At 40.3% G+C, this 23673-nt stretch overlaps 1 protein-coding gene and 1 long non-coding RNA gene across 12 annotated transcripts in view; one reads left to right on the top strand and one right to left on the bottom strand.

Annotated features, from left to right (window-relative positions):
* The window catches only part of LOC141381570 (uncharacterized), a 70943-nt gene that overhangs the window by 5303 nt on the left and 41967 nt on the right, over positions 1-23673 (bottom strand). The gene's annotated exons all lie outside the window — the stretch shown is intronic.
* foxp2 (forkhead box P2) overlaps positions 1-23673 on the top strand; it is a 147703-nt gene that overhangs the window by 85931 nt on the left and 38099 nt on the right. For 9 of the 11 annotated variants that reach the window (XM_073946064.1, XM_073946070.1, XM_073946067.1 and 6 more), the window contains 1 exon segment: positions 16611-16700. In XM_073946064.1, the coding sequence (XP_073802165.1) occupies positions 16611-16700 (90 nt within the window). 11 annotated transcript variants of the gene reach the window in all.

The following is a 23673-nucleotide window of genomic DNA, read 5'->3' as shown; positions in this document are numbered from 1 at the left end:
ACCAACTCATTGTAACAATATACCGATCCATACTAGAAACATACTAATAATATACTCATCATACTAGAAACATGCTAATCCATCCTACATTCATGCTAGCAACATGCAAGTTATAATTGTTGTACCTCAGATTTGTCATGTTTTCACAATAAAAGAGAATTCTAAATGAACTAATAACAGTTTAGAGTAAAGTCAGCTTTTAAACTTGAAAATCAAAATTTACTGTGACGATTATCAATATCCACTGATATGAGTGAAATTATTTCTATTACCCTAATGCAATATACATATATATATATATGTTTATTTCGAATTACTTTTTTATAACATATATATATATATTTCACAATTACATTTAGTCAGGGTTAATTAATTACAAAAGTGCTCATGTTGGCAATGAAAGTTTATTTTTAGTTAACTTAAATAGATGACACCATCATCTCATTCACTCATAATGTTAATGTTACCACTTGCATCAATCCAAAACCGTGCATCTGCATGATACTCGCTTAGTTTGTTTTTATCGCACTTGTGTGTATTGCATTTCGACACTCTGCACAAACACTTGTTTTATCAATGAGACTGAGAGATTGGCGTCTCTCTCTCTTTCCCCTTCAGCCGAGAGAGTCTACACTTTGCCTCTAGCTGTGTACTCTTCAGCCTGAGCCTCTTAATAAGTTCTTGTCAACAAACGCTATGCCCAAACGGCATACAAGTCCGTTTCGCTTGCCCTGACAAAAGCTCTGTGCTACTCTTTTCCTTCTTTTTTCCTCCGGCCTCAATATAAATGAAGTGTGGCGTGTGCTCTCTCTCTCTCTCTCTCTCTCTCTTGCCCCTGAATGCAACATTTATAAAGAGGTATTCCTCCAACCGTGTGACGCTCAGTGGCGTGGAACTGCGAAAAAGAGATGGATCATAATCACTTGGAAAAGAAGCCAAGTGCATCAAGGAAGTGGGGACTCGTTCGCCGGCTCACTCTTCCTTTATTTCATCCGCCGGCCCGCACGTGTTGACGGTGTAAGTGAAAAGCAGCCTCCGTTCTCGCTTGTGGCTCTGTGAGGAAGCCAGATAAAAGACCCTGCAGAGTCACCTTATCTAAACCCAGATGATATACAGCAGTTGAAAGCAAGGGCTTTACCAAAGCCGGTCGTTGAGAAGCAGGCAGAGATCGAATTTCAGAGGTAAAGAAACCAGACAGAGATGTGCAGGAACAACGTCTGAGCTCCCAGAGAGAGATAGAGGAGCTTTCACAACTGATCTGTGATACCTCTACGTTTAAGCGTCTTTAAAAGTGAATCGCAGGAGATTAGATGACACCAGGTTTCACGTTCTGGTGTTCATTCAAGGCATTCTGGGTGCTTGTTTCATGGTTTTCTAGATGGCTCAAGTTAAAAGAGCCTGTATAAGGCATAATCTCATGCCTTTACATTACTTTTTTGTGTTTTTATTGATTTTTTATTGTGAATTATCATTACATCCTTCTTTTGCCATTCATTAGGCACTAAAATTTGTTTATTGGCTTAGTTTTTCCCTTAATTATAAGTGATTAGAGCTAATTTTGGTGTAAATGTAGATTTTGAGTTCTTTTAGTTAGTTCTTCTAGTTAGTTAGTTAGTACTTCTAGTTAAATTTTATAGCACATTTTTACAACACAACGTTGCCCAAAGTGCTGAACACAATCAATACTAATTAAAATAAGTGCTTCATCCCATACATAACAATTAAAATATAAGACAAACCCCTCAACATTAAAAAGGCTCAAATGCTACAGAACAAAGATGCAGTTTCAGAAGCTTTTTAATAACAGATAGAGTTGGAGCATGTCTAATGTGGGGTGGAAGCTTATTCTAGAGTTTTGGGGTGATAACAGCAAAAGCCCGATCCCCACTTCACTTAAGCCTGGTTTATACTTTTGCCTGGCACTGCATCGCATACCTCCACTGACTGCGTGTGCACCTCACGAAACGGACGAGGCTTTTATACTTGACGCGTTCGGCTTTGTGATATTGTTTAAAAACGACAGGGGGCTGTCAAAAGGAACCCACCGTAAAATCAGACGGATAACCATAGAAGTAGGAAGTTTCCAGAAGTACGTCATTAATCTATTATCATTAGTATCGTTCAAGATTTTTAAACTAATTATTTTTAGTATTTTTATTAATTATTTTAATGACTCTAAAGATTAGAGACCATTCAAGATTTTTTAAATCAAACTTTGATGCATCACGTGCTTTTGTTCATATGTTGGACAGTTTTACCTATTAAAGTTTATTAAAATATTACTGACAACAGAACATGGGTTGCTCTACAAATATATTTTATTATAGAAAGAGTAAACCATTATCACCAATAAAGAGCAAAACAAAACTTTATATTGTAAACCAACAGGTTCAAATATTCTTTTTTCACTTATCAAAGAAACAATGTGTTCCTTAATTATAGTTTTGTAACTATTAAATTATTTTAAATTCAAAATGAATGGTGAAAAAGCACATTTCTGTAATTAAATAATCTGTTTTGGCTTTAGCAGATTTATCCCTCAGGTTGTTCCAAACTTTAACAAAAACGTTCCTTCCTCACTGCTGTTGCAATTTGTAGCCAAGAATTGTTGTCCATCTAGTTATCGCTATTATCATGCATGGACATATCATAAAGATGCCTGTACAGTCGTGCTGTTTCAGACAAAATCTCTTGAAAATGATTATTATTCAACTCAAATGAAATGCGACACCGCGTGAACGGTTTGCTTGAGTCTCCGAAAATTTTGTGCGCTCCGCCGGCCGAAATCATGTCGCGCACACCCAAAGCTCCACAACACTGCGATGACATCACATTCACAAACTCAAGCAAACTAGCGGAGGTGTCGAGTAAAATCCAGGCTTTAAACAGGGACAGAGAGAGTAAACTGATCAGAGTACCTTAGTGACCTACCAGGATTATAGACAGGTGGTGCCAGAGCATTTAAGGATTTAAAGGGATGGTTCACCAAAACATACAAGTTTTGTCACCATTTACTTCACTAATCAAACAAATCTGAGTTTCTTTTAACACAAACACAACCTGGAAACCTGTAATCATTGACTCCGATGGTGTTTGTTTTTCTTATGAGTCAAAAAGGTTTGGAACCACTTCGGAGGCAAAGACAATAATAAGTAAAATTTCATTTTTGGGTGAACTATCCCTTTCATTTAATATTTATTTTTATTTTTATAACAACTTTAATAGTAAAAAACACTTGACAAAATAAAATTGCATTTGTTGAGGCAAATAAAACATCAGAAGTACAAGAGGTAATCTCATCTTGCAAGCAGAAAGCTCTGAATTATTGAGGCCTGAATATTCTCCTCAACAAACTTTCTGATTTCGAGTATCGTTCATGTTCGCACCACAAATGTTTATACTCCAAAGTTTAGAAAAATGGTTGGAAATGTGTGTAAGCATAAGCAAAAGCGACGCTCCTCTTAGCAAAAGCAACAAATTTGAGTGGAAATTGTTCGTTTTTCCCTCACACCCTTTGCAGTTCTGGATTTCTATGGGATACAGATGTTGTTTTCAGTGTGGGGGCCCCTGCCGTCTAATTCCCTCCACAGGTTGCTGGCGATACTGTAAACTATTATACGTGCTCCGGTGCAAAAAAGTGTGGCGTGGATTTTGCGAGAACCATCCATAACCGTGTCTGCAGGAGGCGGGAAGCGTATGAATGTTTGTGGTTGCAGTGAACGGTGGAAGCCGACTCTGTTTGGCCTGTTATTGCTGGCACCGTTTCCCCTACAAGGGCCATGCGCTCTCACACACATACGGACAAACGCACACATCACTGTTGTCTGCACACGCACACACACCCTGATGGGCCGGACAGACTCATGTTTTGTCTCCTCGCACTTGAAAAAATAAGTATGAGGTTACACAATGAAGCAGATCTCTGTTTTCTCTCTCCCTCCCTGTCGTAAATGCCCGGCTTTTCTGGGCTAGAAATGAGCGAATTCATCTCGAATCCACCAGGGAGGGCTGAGCTATGCCTCCTGTGTTTACAGTGGCAGAAAGTTAATATAAATTTTCATCAGAAGGGGAAGTTTACACATACGATTCTATTTGTCCTTCATTATTAGCACCTGAGACTGGGCCGGGAGAGCATAATTGTCTACAGACACAGGCCAAATAGATGCAAGGGGAAGGCAAATAAGCGCACCCCAAAATAATTTTATGGTTGTGTGTTACAATCTCTCTCCATGGGATCCTTAATCTAGAAAATCAATAAACAAGAAGCGAGCGAGGGGAAGACGGGGAGATGTGAGGCGAGGAACGACGGGAAGCGCGGAGGAAAGAAAAAAAAAGCCGAAGAAGGAATGAAAGGAGAAAAAGAGAGAGCCCGGCTCACAGAAGCCCATTGTTCTGCCGGTTAGCTCGCGCTTGGCCCTGCAGCTGAGGAGCGTCTCCACGGACCGGCCCGTGAGCTGCACACACCGCTGATTTATTGAGTCATACATAAAAACACTCATTATTCCCACATCCTTTTCTCTTGTCTGAGAAGTATGGCGTTTGGCTGAGGAAAAACACTGTGTGTATCCACAATAACTGAGATCTCTCTCTCTCTCTTTTCTTCTTCTCGCGGTCTCGCTCTGCTCATTTTTTATTTGTGTCGGCTGCTGGAATGGATGCTGAGCGTACACAGCTCATCCTTACTGGACATGTTGTGTCTTGGGCTGTTTTCCCCACTCGAGTCCTTTTCAAAGAACTAAACTCAGACCTCACAAGTCAGAGACGTTTATTTGTTATATGCACACACATATGGATCATTGGCGGACTATTGCTTGTGTTAAAAGAGAAAAGTGGTGAACCAACGCTGAAGTATAACACAAGCAACTTAAACTGGAAGATCCTTATCATTTAAAGTCATAATAAAAGCACTAATAAGTGGGTTTAGAGATAGATTGAATGGAAAATTGATTACATTTGTCAGTCTACAGGCATTCAAATGATGTGTTGGCACATTTTAATTCTTACTGGTCGCACTTTAGTTTTGGTATTCTTCACATTACTCTTATCGTTCTTATAAACACCTATCATCATCCTCTAAAACAGTGGGGAGTCTTAGTACAATGACCAGGGGTCGCTTGGTGATTTTCAAAACTCAAATAAATTGAATTAAACTATTAAAATTACTATATTGTATCCATAACCCACAGAGGATAGTTATTAGTTACAATAAAAAAAAAAACATACAAACATACAAATAAAAATCTATCAGCCTTTCAATAGTTTTTCCATTGGATTGCGATGCCTGGGGTGTTTAGATTAACCACACAGCAATAGCATCAGCTGCAGCAGATTGATTTTATAGGGCCAGGTTAAACTTTCTGACAACCTCTATGGTACTCGAATACATTAAAAGTCATATGTTTGAGGTTAATATTAAATTAAATTAATAAATGATTATAAAAAAATGATATGTTTATTAGACTTAGACTTGGCGTTATGCTCATCATTATATGGGCCTATAGCAACATGTTTTTATTGATAACCTTCTTGGGGTCATGGGGGAAAAATGGGGGTCGCAAGTCACTGACATTGTTATTTTGTGGGTCAAAAAAATTTGGCAACCCCTGCTCTAAAATACATCAGATATGATTAAATTCTTGATTTTCTTCTTCTTATTTTTATTCATTTTGCTTAGTCTCTATTTCAGAGGTCGACACAGTGGAATGAACCAACAACTATTCTATGTTTTATGCAGCGGATGCCCTTCTAGTTTTTTCAGTTCAGCTATAGCGCATGTCTTTGGACTGGGGGGGAAACTGGAGCACCACGTCAACACGGAGAAAACATGCAAACGCCACACGGAAATGCCAGCTGGCCTAGACGAGGCTCAAACCAGAGACCTTCTTGCTGTGAGGCGACATTGCGAACCACTGAGCCACCATGCCACCCCTTTTTATTATTTTAGTATTATCAATTTCAGTGACAGTTTTCACTATCATGTCTAAAAAATGACTAAAATAATCATATAAAATCATTTTTATTTTGGCCTAATTATAAATGGAGCTTGTTATTTTTTTGACAATTACTGCATTTAATAAATTTGTCTTTTAGTCTAATAACAATAATTTACATCATCAATAATAATAATAATTTGTCAATTTAGTTGAATCACTTAGACATAGTTATCTTTAACTTGTGTGAATATGATGGTGTGTGTGTATATCCTAATCACATTCTGTATCCTTACCATACCTGCTGTCTGAGGGGAGTCACTATAATAAAGGATCATTCTTTATGTATTTATTTTATTTTAATTTAACTCCATGTATATCCACCAAATTCAGTTGTTCGGAGGCCATCCAGACTCCCTGATAAGCCCTTTCTCACTGGCAACTGCTGCACTAACACAGATCACAGCCATGGATGACCTTTGATTTAAAAGCAGCTCTGTTCCACCCTTGTGTCAGTCAACTTTCCTCACAACAGAGGTTGGAACACTGTCCACAGACTGACCCACTGCCGTTGTGTGTCCAAACAGACCTTTAACATGCTCATCTGTCATTCACACTGACGTGCATGTGGCGCTCAACATGGAGACACGCCGCAGGCCTGTTATGTCCTCAGCGCACGTCTTGTTTATGAAATCCGTGCCTGGAGCGACGCTTTCTATTCATGAGTGGCCTGGCCCCTCATCAGACCCCTATGTCCTAAACACACTTACATAACAGATATGGTGTCAATATTTTGCCGTCGAGAGTGGGGGCCCTATCTTTGCACAGGCCTCGCAGACCACCGGCCAATCAGCTCTGTTTGTTTGTTCAGCTTAAACTGTTTGTCCTTTGTTTTCCGTGGGCAGCAGACTCCTGTCGGATTGATAAGGGTTGTGCTCTCTCGCTCTATCTCTTGTGTTGTTGTGCGTGTTCTCCATAGAGTTGACGTGTGCCCTCTGCAACAGGAGGACTGGAGATCCTCCGGTGCACAAAACTTCCTATGAAATGCGTGCTGAATTCTAATCTGGATATGTTTTTATGTCTTCAAAAATAATGGTTCACCCAAAACACCCTGATAATGTGGGTGTTGCTAAAAGGGATACAGCTCTGGCCGGACGTTAACAAGAATAATTTGGATTATTTGTTAAAAGGGGGGCCTATTAGGCTCTTTTAACATGATCTAAAGTAAGTGACTGATGTCTCTAGAGTGTGTATGTGAGGTTTCAGCCTAAATTATCGCACAAATAATGGTCTGCAACTCTTTCCACTTAAAGGCTGTGATCCTAATTGTCATTTTGGTGACTGTCCTTTAAATGCAAATGAGATTGTAGTCTTTTAAAAATAGGGCGGAGCTACAAATGCCTGTGTGTCAGCCTAGTGGCACTTTCAAAAACATTACTACAGTCCTATGCAAAAGAAGGGAGATATCGTCACTGGGGGGCGGAGCTTTCCGCCTCTGATGACACGTACAAATGGAGAACGTCAATCAAAGTCTTTCTGCAGACTGCTTACAGCAAGTGTGAGTATAAAATATACAATTAATACATTTTTACCATTAGAAGCTGGTTATATTCACACACTGTTGCCACACAACTGTGTTAAACCCTTTATTAAAGTGATTTTTGCATAATAGAGCCATTACATCAATGTTTATTAAAGTTTATTGCTACTCCAACCCTAAACATACCCTTAGAGTAATTTAAAAATTGTCATTATTGCTGTACAGCAAGGATGTCTAAACTCAGGCCTGGAGGGCCGGTGTCCTGCATAGTTTAGCGCTCACTCCCTTCAACACACCTACCTGGAAGTTTCTAGTATATCTAGTAAGAGCTTGATTAGCTGGTTCAGGTGTGTTTAATTGTGGTTGGAACCAAAATATGTAGGACACCGGCCCTCCAGGACCAATTTTTGGACACCCCTGCTGTACAGTGTCACAAAAAATATGCTGTTTATTTGTACGCATTTTAAAAGTCTATTGCGTCCATATTTTACCACTTTCAACTGCTTTTCTGATGGGAAAGTGTCTGTGGGTGGGTAATACTGCCAAATTTTGCACAATTTTCATATTATACACAAAAAATACATATAATTAAAAGCATCAGATCAGTTAAAAACACTTTGATTGTGCTACTTTATGCACTGACTAATGCAATTATAGATATTAATTTGTTTTGTTTCCAATCAACTCCTTGTAGGCCCACACATTTTATTGTTTTTAATTTTTACATGTTTATGTGCTGTTGTGCTCATTTAATTCACTTAATTTAAGTATTTTGGAGCACTGAAAGTGATTAAGTATCTTTGAATGAAATAATTATGCTATATATAAGGATCGAGTATTGATGACGCAAAGGACCGATCATACGAAACACCAATATCCAAAGTTTTGAGACTTAAATCACGTCCTTGCGTTGAAAAGGGAACAAAATGCACACTAAAGACTTAAACATGAAATAAAACATTCACAAAGCTGTGCCTTACGAAAAACACAAGCACGGCATGATGCAAGCTGCTGTTTGTTGAGAGTTAAGCAGCCATAGAAAAATCGCATTATATTTATATGTACCAAATATGTGTTTAGCAGCTGTTCAAGTGCATTTGAAAAGCAATCCGGTTGAACGTGTTTTCAACCACCTCTGAATGTTGTCGAATGTGGACAAGCTCAAAACATTTCACACACTATTCACATTCACACTTGTCCATTTGTGATCAGATCGATTAAAACGTATCTTATACTAAGTGTGACGCATTTTCATCAAATATTAAAATAATTCTCCAACCAATCAGCTTCTTTTAGCTAGTTTTTCCTCACTGTAAGGCTTGCGTTGTCTTGTACTACACGAAAGCCTCATTGGCTTTAAAAAGCTTGAGGAGCGAAGATGTGTTTGTAATGATGTGCCAAGCTGCGACTGGCTGCTAATGCTTTTCATGCTTGTTTTAGCGCTGGGAACGTTGCAATGTATTCCTCATTACCCCTGCGTTAAGTCTAAACACAGACTGCCTGGTGAAAGGGGGTGAGAGAGTTGACATATGTTTCTTTCGCCTGTCTCTTTTTCTCTCCGCTGATCTCGGCACGGCTATTAACGTAGCCGAGGAACGCCTGTGTAAACATTCGCTCTTCTCTCCTCCGTTTTTGTATAATAGTGACCGGTATCGCCTTTCCCCCTCGACCTCGCTATCTGAAACCAATTACGGCTGATCCATTTGGGCAGAATGGTATTTTCATAAGGATTCGCAATCATGTGTTTGTGTGCGTGTCTGCCGTGTGCGCTTCATTGTACTGAATGTGCAAGTTTGTTTCTTTCTGTTCTCCCCTCCACCTCCCCCTCCCAGTCCTTAGAGATAGATATCAACATCAAATATGTTCCTGAGTGCCTTGTTATTTACGCTCCAGCCCGGGTTCTCCTTGAGCTCCTAGCTCTGAGGAATGTGATGCATTGTGCTGTTTATACAATGTGTGCATTAATGGATGGCAGCCTGCATTTCTTCTGCACGGCAACAAAACTTATAGGATGAAGAAAAGCAAAGCAAGCTGCTTCCAGCCGTCCGGCGAAACTTCGGTGGTTGCTTTGCTTTTGTTGAATCTGGAAAGGACCTAATATGCCTTTGTGCTGCATTCTGGGAGTTTTTTTTTTTCCACACAAGGGGCGAATATCAGTAATAACTTTATAATGCGGTGTTGGCACTAATAAGGAATGTTTTCGGAGTATGGCAGGACAAAATAATTCAGCTGGAAATATTATAAGAATAGTTTAGCCAGAATGCGAAAGTTCTGTCATCATTAACCTGTTATTTCATTGTCACTCTCCCATTTAAATTGAACTTAAAAGATGACTGAGATATAACAGACTTGCGGTTTTGGAAATGTAAGTTATTCAGATCAGATTTTAGCACTTTTGCCGAGTGTTTTCTCTATTGTGTTTGGATCATTTGATCTGAATCAATGATTTAGGCCCGTTTTAGTAAAGCTGATTTGTTTGTTGATTGGTTTGCTGCTTTTTATTAGACTTAAAGTATAAGATGGCTTCAGAAAACCTGAACTAGAGGTCATTTGAAGTGCTTGTCAGACAGTTTAGACTTCTGAGGCCTTTTTTGGGGGTAGAAAATACAGAATATTAGCCCAGTTCTTAAACAAAGCAGACAGATTCATTTAATGTGTTCCCAAAACACTGTAAATGATTCATTTGAATCGTATCCATTAATTTGTTTGATTTTTCTTTGTCATTTTTGTTGCATTATATCACCAGCTTCATTATACTTACAATAAATGTCCTAGAATATCACAAAAACCAGAGCCTGGTTTCCTACAAGGTTTTTTTTCCTTCACTTTCATCAATTGGTGCAGTTGTTCCTTGCCAGTCACCACTGGCTTGCTTGGTTTGGGATTTGTGGAGCTAAACATCAATGGATTTGCTCATCAGTGTTTGGACTTTCAGCAGTGAAAATTAAGCCACACTAGACTGAACTTCAACTCTGAAAACAGGACTGACAGTTTCAATTTACTATAGTCTATTTTCCACTGCTTTGACACAACCTACATTGTAAAAGTGCTACAGAGATAAACATTGAACTGAATAGAAAATTGCAGCTTCACTAGAAAAAGAATGCAATGTTTGAAATAACACAAGGATGAATGAATAATGACATGATTGGGTAAACTATCCTTTATTCCCATAACTGTCCTTTTAGTATGCAAAGTGGAGTTGATTACAATCCCCCACCTTCCCTGCTTTTCATGTTCGTATTGGAAAAACCATTAAATGTCTCCATCCATGTGCTCTGGGAAGCGCCACTCTCTTGACCTCCACCATGTATTGAATGACTTCTTTGACTTTGTCTTTTTATTCATCAGAGGACGGTGAGACGGTATTGATCGGGTCGCAGATAAACATTTCCTCCTGTTAATTGTTGTGCTGAAGCCATTAGCAGACCGCTAAAGCCACACAATCACAATCACCGCTTGGATGGGCGTGAAATCTCCCACAATTTAAAATCTCCTCCACGCAGTCCTGCTGATAATGACTTGGCGAGGGTACTTATAACTCACTCATGCATCCGGAAAAACCATAACTAATCGATAAATGCATCATTTAGAATTGGAAAATAAGGCACAATGAAGTGCGGAGACTTGCTCATTGCAAACTTTCAAACTTCTGATGTTATGTTCAAAGAGTTGGTGTGGTTTACACCAGGTATCAACATGCACTTTGGTTGATCAGATCACAGGTAAAGTAAGCATCATCAGGACTCCATCATTGAATGCTTTTTAAAACCATTCATTTTCTTTTCAGCTTAATCCCTTTGTTAATCAGGGGTCGCCACAGCAGAATGAACTGCCAACTTATCCAGCATGTGCTTTAAGCAGCCAAACACTCTTGCATTCAAACATACACTACGGCCAATTTAGCTTATTTAATTCACCTATAGACCATGACATTGGACTGTGGGGGAAACAGATGCACCCAGAGGAAACCCATGCTAACATGGGGAGAACATACAAACTCCGCACAGAAATGCCAACTGACCCAGCCTGGGCTCAAATCAATGACCTAATCCAATTTAAAGACTTATTTGTACTCACTATCCTTCAATTGATGCGTGCTTGTTATTTGATATATTTATATATCAAATATATCTATTTATAATTCTAATTGGCATTTTATCATTGTAAAACACTTTGGATTGGGCTACGGTCGTGTTACAATGGTGCTAATATTTTAGTCCATCTCTTTTGTCCACTTTTTGGAGGGGAAGGTCGTTACAAAAAGGTTTCCGAAACCTTTTCATTCAACGTCCCATACTAGTGGAGGGATCTTCCCATTCCCATATGGACTGCGGATTCACTGGTATCATTCAAACGACAACTAAAACCCCATATTTTCAGAGAGCATCTGAATCCCAATAAAATCAAGACCCTCTATGCCACCTCATCACACACCAACTCAAAATACTATAAATACTGAGTGTGCCTTACACAGGTGAGGGAGATTAACAAACCACCTGTTAGAAACACACTCATTCGTCTCACTAGACACATTAACCGACAAAAACACTGTGCATTTATGAAGTGTGCTTCACAGAAAGTGAGTAAGAGAGAAGGTTTTTCTACAGGTGAGTGGGTTTGACAAACCACCTGTCAAAAGACTTTCTCTCACACTCTCTCTCTCTCTCTCTCTCTCAAAAAAAAAATCTCTAAAACTAAAAAAAAATCTCTAAAACTAGCACTTCTTGTATGTATTGCCTCTTCTTGTTGAATCGCTAAATGCCTCCTCAATTGTAAGTCACCTTGGACAGTGTTTCTCAACCACGTTCCTGAACGCTCAGAAATAAAGGTATGCGAGCTGTCACTGGGGTGGTGCCTTTTGAAATGGTACAAATTTGTACATAAAAGGTTCATATTAATACCTCAAGGGTACATATTAGTACCTGAAAAGTACAAGAGAAAAGTACAAAAGTGTTCCTCTTAAAATTTTTAGATACTAATATATACTTTTGAGGTACCAATATGGACCCATTAAGTACAAATGTGTACCTTTTGAAAAGGTACCATCTCAGTGACAGTTTGTGTACGTTTATTTCTAAGAGTGTGGAGGACCACCAGCTCTGCATGTTTTCCATGTCTCTTCAACCAAACACACCTGATTCAGATCATCAGCTCATTAGCAGAGACTGAAAGACCTGTAATGGGTGTGCCATGCCATGTTGGTGGTCCTCCAGGAACATGGTTGAGAAACACTGCTAAATGACTACATGTAAATGTAAAAGGAATGTGTTAAAAACTACTCCTGGAATTTACGACAAGCTCAAATCATTCCAGACCCTATTTAAACCTTTATTCAGCATGTTCTACCTTGCGATTAGATCATCAACAAAAATAGATTTTAATACCAGGTGTAAACAGTCCTAGAGTTTCCCTCCCGATCCCCCCCACCACCACCAAAGTTATCCAGTTAGACAGGTATACCACATTCAAAGCTCCAGACTCCGGTTGTCATCTTTGCATTTGTTGTTGTCGGTTCGGTTTGTTCAAAGACAGGACAGGACAGGGAACTGATTTGAAGTAGTCCAGCTCTCCTGCACAACCTGGTGTCCCCTGAAGTATCAGACAACGGCTGTGTGTGTGTGTGTGCATCAGAAGAGACAGATCGATGCTGTTAGGACCCAGCGCCACTGTGTTGTGTTTGTTTACCGGGAGCTCGGAGAGCCTGGCTCCTCACCGCACAGCCAGACAGACAGTGGCAGCTCCTCGCCCTGTCTCTTCATAATTGATCAGGGGGATGGCTGCCTTCCCAGCGGGTTAAGACGTGGCAACTTTTCCCCCTACCTCTTCCTCTCTTCCTTCGTCTCTCTCTCCTTCTCTCCCCCCTGTTTGCTCAGCATCTCAATGTACTAGTTCAAACATTGTTCTCACCAGCTGGCAGAGCAGTGCCATATGCACATCCTGTCAAGGCAGCTGTTGTCATGGATACTGGCAAGCACCAGGAAATAAAACAAGCCCTTGATTCTGCTGGAAGAAGTGTCACTCTTTATCTGAAGGAGTTTTTTTTTTCCTTCTTCGCACCCCTCGACCTTCGCTCTCCTATTCCCCGACAGATGAAACACATGTGAAGTTATTGTGTTGTTTATATTGCTTTATTTATTTCGTTGCTTGCTCCTTGTGTCGGGGCACCGAGGCCGTGTTCACAGAAGCGTTGTTCACTTCTGTCTCCGGTAGACATACAACTGCAGGAAGTAGAGAAAGAGTTGCTTTTCCCTTTTGATGGTGTGGATCAGTATTCTTGTAGATACATGAGGAAGACTGTAAGGTACATCATCTCAACCTACCTGGAATCAATCTGACATGTGTACGGTAACAAGTTTTAAAGATTTTTTACATTTTATGTGGATAAATAAGTCAGTGGTTGCTTGTGGAAAGGATTAGGGAAAATTGAGGAGGATCGTTTGTGTATTTCTAGCTGCTGATCTAGGTAAAGGGACCCTAGATTTGACTCGGGGCATGTATATAGGGTATGAGTTAATGTTGTTTAATCTACATGATGTAAGTCATTTGTTTAATCAGGTCATTTACACTAGACTACACCGTTATTACACTTAAAAAGGAAACTTTTTATGGCAAATTTTTGGGGAACCTGATTATGCAAAGTTCAATTCAATTCAGCTTTATTTGTATAGCGCTTTTACAATGTAGATTGTGTCAAAGCAGCTTCACATAAATGGTCATAGTAACTGGAAACAGTGTAGTTCAGTTTTTAGTATTTAAGTTTGATTTAAAATCATTACTGAGAGTTCAAACACTAAAGAGCAAATTCATTGATGCGTAGCTCTACCAATCCTGAACCATGCGAGCCAGTGGCGACAGCGGAGAGGGAAAAAAACTTCACCTGATAGGAGTAAAGAAAAAAAAACCTTGAGAGAACCAGACTCAGTTTGGCACGACCATTTTAATTTAAAGTGCTTGAAACTCTAAAATTTTTCTTTCATTGACACTCAGGATTTAATATGGCTCTGACATAGTAATCAAAGCAGCAGCAGCAGCGTAGCAGATCTATTCCGCCAAGACCATACATCAACATTTGCACATGAAGAGTTTAGATGCAAAAACCTTTAAGTGCCATTTGAATTTTCCATCGAAAATGAAAACTTTTCTCAACCTCCTTTATTTATGTTGAGATATTTTAATTTAAATACCAAGAAAAGGACTTATTCTTTGCTATAAAAGTGATGTTACTGAACATACACACAGGATCCTGATATAAAAAATATTAATTTTAGAGGAAAATTTTAGAAGACATTTAGAGTGTTTTTTTGCATCTAAACTCTTCACATTTTCATTACCATAGTACAGGGGTGTCCAAACTCTGTCCTGGAGGGCTGATGATATTAGATCCAACTTGCTTCAACACACCTGCAGGGATGTTTTGAGAAAGCCTGGCAAGTGCTTAATTACCTGGTTTAGGTGTGACTGATTGGGGTTGGAACTAAACTTTGCAGGACACCGGCCTTCCAGGACCGAGTTTGGACACCGCTGTAATATGGAAATGAGTATGTATATGGCAATGTTGATGTATTGGGTCTTGGCGGAATAGAACTGCTACGCTGCTGCTGCTCTGATTATTATGGCAGAGCAAGTACTGAGACCTGCTACTGCCAATATAACATGCTACTGCTGCAAACATAATATGCATGTAACCCCCGTAAGCAGATCTAAGCACAGGTGGAGCTGGGGTGGAGGAGGGTCTTCGAAAACATGCCGCAGCTTATGCCTTATTTACACTAGCAGTGACTTTGTGGCTGACTGTCGCTCTGGGTGGCGGCCTGCTGCAAACGCAGGTCTGTGTAGGAATATACAGCACGGATCACGTGAGCTCTACTGGTACTCCTATTGGCTGTCACTCAAGTCGAACTTCATTTGCATAAAGTTGAAGCATTCTCAACTTTGTCATGTCGGTCATTGCTGTCACTCGTGTAGATGGAGGTCGCCGAAAGTCGCTCACTCTCCGTTAAACTGACCGGTCGCTTTGCTGCTGTGTGTTGCTTGTAGTTCGGATGAGGCTTTAAACAGCATAGAATGACGTGGAACATTTACACTGATGAGAAGCTAGTTCATTGGCTGAAGAGGGGACAGCAACCAGTCGCCTGCACCATGGAATGATGCAGGACCAGATTAGGAGACAATTCAGCCAGTTTCATGGCAGAAATTTCACCTGTGTAAGCTACAAAATTGCAGCATTGTTAAAATGGTGCTAATACTGTTAAGTCTGTAGGCAGGTGTTGAGTACTTCACAGCTTTAGCGTCAATGGCAGACTACAGGACAGCTTATGTCCGAGTTGATTTAAAAGTGACATTGCCAACTACTGGCCTGGCATGCATTGTACAGTTTAGTTGTCTTGAGTTGAATCAGTGTAAACTCGGATTGTTACGACAATCTTTTTGCTTTACTTTTTCAAGCCCATTGTTATGGAGTAAAAGTACTCTCCAAACGAAATAATTGGAGGATCAAGATCCATTCGTGGAGTTTAATAGTGTTGGGGATTTGTTCACATCTTTAACCTTAGTTATAAGCAGTATCAAGCAAATATGCTGGTATTGTTATCTGACATTGGACAAGTAGGTATCTGGAGTGATTTGGCAGAGAAGGGCCGGCATCACCCCTGTGCTCAGGGGCCCGGCTAATGCTTAGCTCCTTGTTAATTCACTCCTGAGGTAATCTGATGTTGATTTTGTCAACTTTAATTACAGCTTCTAGGAACACTTCACATCGCCTGCCTCTACTTCAAATTGATATTATGAATATGCAAATGGGCCGGTAATTTGCAGAGAAGTGGGTATTTCAGCTGAGCACACACTAGACAGGTCAATACCACTGACACTCTCTGTGTGTTTTTTTTTTCTCCCTCCTGCTCTTCAGAGGTGCTAGACAAACTGTATTTATCTTTCATCACGGCTTCGTGGATTATCATGAAAAATGTATATCTGAGAGACGCTTCATGGCTCATCAACAACAATGAATAGTGTAGTGGATGGAATGCGAGAGGTTGATGTCACCTTTCACTGTGTTTGATATTTGAGTGTGTCGGAGTTGAAGGGGATGGAAAAAAAACTAATTTTGCGTCTCCTTTTCTCTTCTCTTTTCTTTGCAGGCCCTACAAGCAGCAAGGCAATTACTCCTACAGCAACCAGGCAGTGGCCTGAAATCTCCAAAGAACAACGACAAACAGCGTCCGTTGCAGGTGAGCAGTTCCTCGCTAATCTCTTAAGTCCATCCATAATACATGGCGCTCTGGAAAAAGATTTCCTCTGTTCCAGCTACTCTGTTTGATTTGGCAATGTAATTCTGGAGCTGTCAGTAAAAATTCAACCTGTCAGACCTGCCCTTCTCCAAAAGAAACCAAACAAAATACCTCACACTTGAAACCTTTCTGTTGTCTACAGCTACATTACCTCACCACCCCTGTTAGGGCAACCTTGAAAGCCCCGCTGTGTGAATATATTGACATATTAAAGGGTATTTTAGGTTCGGGTATAGCATTTGTGGCATTGTGTTGATTAACACGGAATAGTTTTGACTTGCACGCATTATGAAAGTGAGGGGGTGAAAATGTCAAAAAGGCACTTACGCTACATCCAGTACATATGCCCTGGTTTCAGAAACTAGGCTTGAAGCTAGTCCTAGATTAAATTGCATGTATACATGCTATGTATGAGCTAACTGAAACATCTTGAAGTGACACAAGCAAAAAGTCATTGCCATATTGACCTTATTCTAAAATGCGGAAGTGCGCCTGTTTTCGCGATTGTCTTAGAACTTCCGATTCAGTCGCCTATTTGAGAAATGACTAGGAATAATAAACGGCAGAAAACGGTCAAACTACTTGCTCTACAAACAAATGTTTGCATGACTATACAGACCAAGTAGAATAATATAATAAGAAAATATCAAATTGCAACATCAAGCCGCGTAATGAGCAGTTTTTAACGTCAAAAAATGAATGGAAGTGAATGAGACCGGAAGTCTCAAGCCAAAAAGATTCAAATGGCAGCGCCCACTCGTCGGCGGAGAATAAGGTGAATAGTTTGGAGATTCACACCAGTTATGTGTTTTTAAAGTCATACTAGTGAAGTTAGTTGTATAAAAGGTGCTTAATTAGCCAATAATAGTGAAAGCCCTAGCCTTGGTTTAAGCTAAACCCTGCTAATGAAACCAGCCCATGGTTTAATAGGTATAGGGTGTATTATTTGAGTTTTAAAGTTGTTTAAACCATAAATTTAATACTTTTAAGTTATTTTGAGATGGAAACAAAGAAATTTTGGATATGGCTTTACAGATAATTTATTATTGGTCAATTTTGTCATGCAAAAAAACATTGCTTATTGCAGGGGTGTCCAAACTCAGAGTGTTTAGCTTCAACCCTAATCAAACACACCTGAACTAGCTAATAAAGCTCTTACTATTCACTAGAAACTTCCTGACAGGTGTGTTGAAGCAGGTTGGAGCTAAGCTCAACAGGACACCTGTTTGGACACCCCTGCTTCTGGAATGGCCTTTATGGATTTCTAGTGTAAGTGTGTTGTTTCTAGGCGATTTACTTAAGTACAAACCTTCCATTCGTGTTCATCAATATGATTAACAGAAAATAAAAGGATATTAGAAACCAACCTACAGCAATATTTACTGTTGAATCCCAGAGAAACAAGCAAGTACTAAATCTTGCCGGCTTCCTGTGGCATTGCATATCCTAACTAGATGTCATTTGTACCCCTCCAAGATAATTTGCCATTATTGATTCCAGCTGCGCCGCATCGCTATTGTCAGTGATTTGGTAAAGGTCACAGCAGCATCGCGCACATCGCATCTCGTATTACCAGACTTGTTTACTTACCCGCTGACTGCCGATGTGTTATTTCTCTCACATCCCCACAATACAAATGCGCTGCCTCGAATTATGTAAGCGCTTGACATCTGCCAGGCTCCATATTTTTAGGTTTAAATTAAGTGTGAGAGAGCGTGTGCCTCCTTCCTGCTAATAAGTGCTATCAGCTAGCAGTAGTTTACCTCATTAGTACACCGCGCACTTAATTTAAAATGGCGTTAACCCTCGTCGTTAATATTTTCACAGAGTGTAACAATGGCGACACCTTCTTCAAGAGTCACACCCTTGTGTATCTAATTACGCAGAAGTTAAAAATTTGTTGCTTTTCACTTTTTAATATATTCAGTTTGGTCCGTGCAAATATGACTTTTGTATTAGGGAAATCAACGCTTTTCCTTTTGTATTATTATTCTCACTTTCTGTGCAAAGATATTAGTTGTAAAACAAAGCCTAGGTGGATGCGCTTTCGTGTATCTATTGTAGTTTCGCCGGTGTCTGTATACTCAGAGAATGGATTCCCGGCACACAGCGTGACTGCAAATTGCCGTGCGATACTTCCAGAGGAAGCCGAGCGATATTGGATGAGGAAGGTCTGTGATAACTGGTGGCCCATGACCGAGCCCCTGACTCTAATAACACTAGAGGATGGTAAATATTGAATATTTACATTTGCTTATGCCATCCTTGCCTCATGTTAGCCGTATGAATCAATATGAATCAGGGCTTGTTGAGTGCTGTCCTCAGGCTGTAGTTAATCAATGCTGTCGATCCTTTATTTTAACGTATTCTGTGCTGTTTTAATCACTTAAACGTGTAGTAATCCTTTGCTTTCATTTAGGAAAATGCTGCGTTCAATACTAATGAAGCTTAAATCAATAGCATGATGCTAACAACTCACCCCTACTTTGAAAACAAGACAATTAAAGTTTATTGTAAAGCAATTCTCTGTCAGAACGTGTGTTATTTGATCTCTAAATAATTAATTAACATCATTTTTAGCAATAAAGTTGGCAATAGTTACAGTAATAAATATTGTAGTAATAAACATTAAGCCACAAATGCTGTCGATTGATCATACCTTGTAGTAATTATACATTATTTCTTCAAATCGCTTTTTTTTTCGACTTAATTTCTTTTCCCTTACTAAAAGAAACCTAATTCAGATCATGTTGAGTGTACTTAGACATGCCAAGTAACAAGCAGTTTGAAAAATGACTTATTTACATTAAAAAGTAAATGCCTTCTCGTTCCCTGACACTGATGAATCCACCCCTTTTCCCTGTCCAGGGAAAGTGATCCATAGATCATGGCGTATAAATTATTTACTGCACAAGCATCTAAGTGCTGGAGCTCACGGTTTTAATTACTTGTATTAGTGTCTAAAGCCTGTCGTCTGACTAATTCTATCCAGCGTCTCATCTCGCGCTTTTGACGCGCTCAGAAGCCGCTTTTCCACATTTGCGTAATGTGACAGGTCTATTATTACCCCGTAAGCCCAGAGGAGAAGTCAATAAACACCTATTTCTTCCCCGTAAATCCTTGTGCCTTCTCCATGCTGCTTACAAGGATTTCCCAAGGCACACAACAGTCCTCTCGCGTCGCAGCGCCTCTCCCTCTGAGTGGCAATATCTCCTGCGCATTTTATACACTGACATTTAAAACACAAATAAAAAGCGAGAGGACGAAAGGGAAAGGGGATTACAGAAAGCCTGCGCGACTGGCAATTGTGTCTCCTGCCCTCCCAATCAGCCTAGCTGCCATTCTCCAGGTATAAGCTACATGGCGGTTTGTTTGTTTGGCTCCGTGTGCCATCCAGGCGTCTCATACTGATAGCAGGATGGGCATTTAACAGTGTGAAAACACATGTTAGCGCTGCTGAATACTGACGAAACAGCAGTTATAAGCTAGCAGGAGGATGCAGAACAAACAGAGGCATGTGGTTGTGTGACAATGGGCTGCTGTGGTGATATAATACAGCCGTCTAAGTGTCAGGGAGGTGTTTAAAGAGGTAGAGTTGACCCCTGACCTGTTGGCAGTGTGGGACCAGAGAGTGATATCCCAGCATTAACAAGGTGAAACGAACAAACAAAGCAATTTCAGCTCACTGCCGTACCACAGCAGCACAAACCAATTGCTAACGCATTGACCTTTTTTTGTTAGTTTTAAGCCCAACATGCTCTGCTAATGTAACTTTTTCCTCAACCAAACAGCCTTTCGTAGCCTTCAATGTTCCTATGTTAGGAAAGACGGCTGAGCGGCTCGTTGCTTGCATGCTTTCCAAGACGAGAGAGAACTACGAGATAGCTCAACCCAATCACTTCTTGAGCAGTGAGCCATCCTCCAAGTGTCGCCCATTTAAAGGTCAGCGACGCTCAGCTCATCTGAGCGTCAGACTCCTGCGCCATGTTCCTTAAAATTCATCTACTCAGACCGCCAACTGGAACCGTGCACAAACTCGGTGGAATTTATAAAAGGAGACTCTTGCCCTCATATTAACATTGATTATTAACATCGTTCACCCAGCAGTAGGGTTTTGCTTCATTCTGAAGAGAATTTGGAATGCCTTTTAAATTCCACTTCAGTTGCTCAATTTGAAATGAATTGGAATGTAGGTTGAAAACGGAATGCAGAACTGCGGTTCTAATTTCAGTGAAAGGAAGTAGAGTTCCAAGTTAGATTGTTGTAGGATCTGTTTGCATCTCCAGGTTGAAGAAGAGTCCTTACCCCAGGTGGAGTATCCTGGGGTTTTGTTCAAGAGTGAGGGAAAGATGGAACGTGAGATTGACAGGTAGATTGGTGCAGTGGCAGCAGTAAAGTGGTCGATGTACCGATCTGTTGTGATAAAGAAGCCAAAATAAGTTTACTTAGTAGAGCTGCTGCTTCTCCACATTGAGAGAAGTCAGCTGAGGTGGCTTGGGCATTTGTTTTAGATTCCTCCTGGATGCCTACCATGGGAGGTGTTCCAGGCATGTCCCATTGGGATGAGACCTCGGGGAAGACCCAGGACACTCTGGAGGAACTATGTCTCTCGGCTGGCCTGGGAATGCCTCAGGATCCCCCGAGGAGCTGGAAGGAAGTGTCTGGGTAGAAGGAAGTCTGGGGTTCTCTCTCAAGACTACTGCCTCTGTGACCCAGCCCCAGAAAAGCAGATGAAAATTAATGAATGGATGTATTTGTTTGCTTGTAAAGCATTACAGTTTGAAGGTTTATAAGTAGACAATTGTATTTCAACTGGTAAAATACCCAGAATGCTTTTCCTGTGGCATTTAAGTCTAACTTCTTTGCACATGCCAAAATTGTACAGGAGAAATCTCCTCAACTCTGAGTGGCTGCTCTGAAATCAAGAAGGAGAAAAACTATATTTGTAGATATTTGCAAAAGCATCCTTCTTTACCTGAACCAGTGGGCAGCATGTGTAAATTGCAAGGGATTCACTTTGCAGGGGCTCACATTGGGATGCAAAAGAAGTTAAAGTATAACCCTTAGGCAAGAGCCAGTATGACAGGATTGGGGTGGGGGGTGGAGGGGGGCTTTGGGAGAATAGTGCCATGGCACCGCTTTGATGTAGAAGCAACAACTGTACCTTCTGACAGAAGATGCATGGGAGTAATAAACCAGTTCCAGCAGCCCTTACACATGCAGTCTGATTACTCTGGCCAGGGTGTTAATTGGATCCTAACTGGCAGATCTGATACGTGTAGCCCAGTGGTGGGAAGTCTTTCCAAGTGATGAACTATAATTCAGCGAGCTGCTTGAAGCTTGTGTAATTTACTGCGTGTCACTTGACGAGGAGAGCGATCCAACAGACTCCCTATTACCTGCGACATCACAAAGCTTTCAAGAGAGAGAAGAGGAGGGGGGCCGATGTGGAGTGAGTGAGAGAGACAGATTTCCCTGTAAATGCCACATGAGGCTCCGTTTCTGATGCGATGGGAAACAAATTTAGGGAAAACAAAGGAAGACAAGACAAATCCAGGCTCATGTAGACTTCATGCTTATCAAAAAGTCCTGAAGGCCATATTTGGTTGTTGTTTTTTCTATGTACAGGAATTGTTTTTCAATTGTTTTTTTCATGTAAAACAAACAGTAGTGGTCTTTGGACCCCTATGTCTTTAATAATCAGTGGTTTTGTTGCAATACCTCTTATAGTTGCCTTTGGAAAGCGCACTAGGGTTGGTTTCTTAGGCTTTCCAGTTGATCCTTCATTGACAAAAATGAGGTTATCTACATAATGATAAATCTCTGAGGAAGGACTCAAACATAGGCTACAGCCACTCTGTCGTCATTTGAAGTGCATTACACTTCCAATACTGTTTTGCTGAACTGTAAAATAAATTGATTTGGGAAAACGTTCCTGTAATCTACTTAACTCCGAACCTAGTGAGTGAGCGTATGTATGCTTGTCAGGTTTAGATTAGTGCAAGTATGTGTTTGTTTATGTTGTCAATGGCTCAAAAGTATTAGTGGATTTCAGAGTAGAGTAGCTTTATCAATAAACCCTGGACTGCAGAACCATTCATTACTGACCGAATATAACAATGCTAGTTTTTTTCCAAATAGAAAGATCAGGATCCTTTAAAAAATCCAGGGAAAACTATTTAAATAATGGGACAGTGAGCATACAAGTCTGTTTCTTTCTTACTCCAACTGTCCAAGTAAAACACCACGCAATTAACATGCTGTCGCCATCTGCTAAAGTAACTGCCATTGCACTTCCCCCATTTCTCATTTTATTTATCTGAACAGTATCTCTGACGTGTAGTTCTCTAAAGCAGCCCCCTGATTCAGTCCATTCAGATGTGCGTGAGCTGATTTTCACTTGTGAGCTTGCTCTTAATTATAGTTGTTTAACAGCTATCTCAGATGTTGTTGGCATTGCAGTAAGGCTCAAGGTCTTGATTCGTATGATGTGCAGTTGACCTTTCTCACATCGAGACACGTTTCAGCATAGCGAGAGCCCTGTAATGATCTGCTCGTTCTTCAGGAGGTCCACTGATGTTTTCTCATCACTGACCAATTTAAAGCTATTTGTTCTACTCGCTGTCTTATGTTCAGGCCCTCGTGGATCTAAAGAGCAGGTCAATGGAGATCATCTTGTATTTGTAGTTTTCCAATAGAAATCAAAGCTTCGTGGATTGTCATTTTTTGGACGTGCTTGTTGTTTGTAAAAAAAAGAGAAGGAGAGATGTCAGCTGCTGGTCTCTAAGTAAATTTTCTCTCAGCTGGAGTACTTGAAGTGCAGGTGATTGAAGCTGACGCTTTGATTCATGAAGAATGCCATTATCTGCTAAGTTTTGAAGTTTTCTAGCTCTCACTATGCTGCATCGTTTGC

This window comes from Danio rerio, chromosome 4 (genome assembly GCF_049306965.1).
Source record: "Danio rerio strain Tuebingen ecotype United States chromosome 4, GRCz12tu, whole genome shotgun sequence".
Lineage (NCBI taxonomy): Eukaryota > Metazoa > Chordata > Actinopteri > Cypriniformes > Danionidae > Danio > Danio rerio.
The sequence above is the reverse complement of the archived record's forward strand: the minus strand, read 5'-3'. Positions and strand labels throughout refer to the sequence as shown.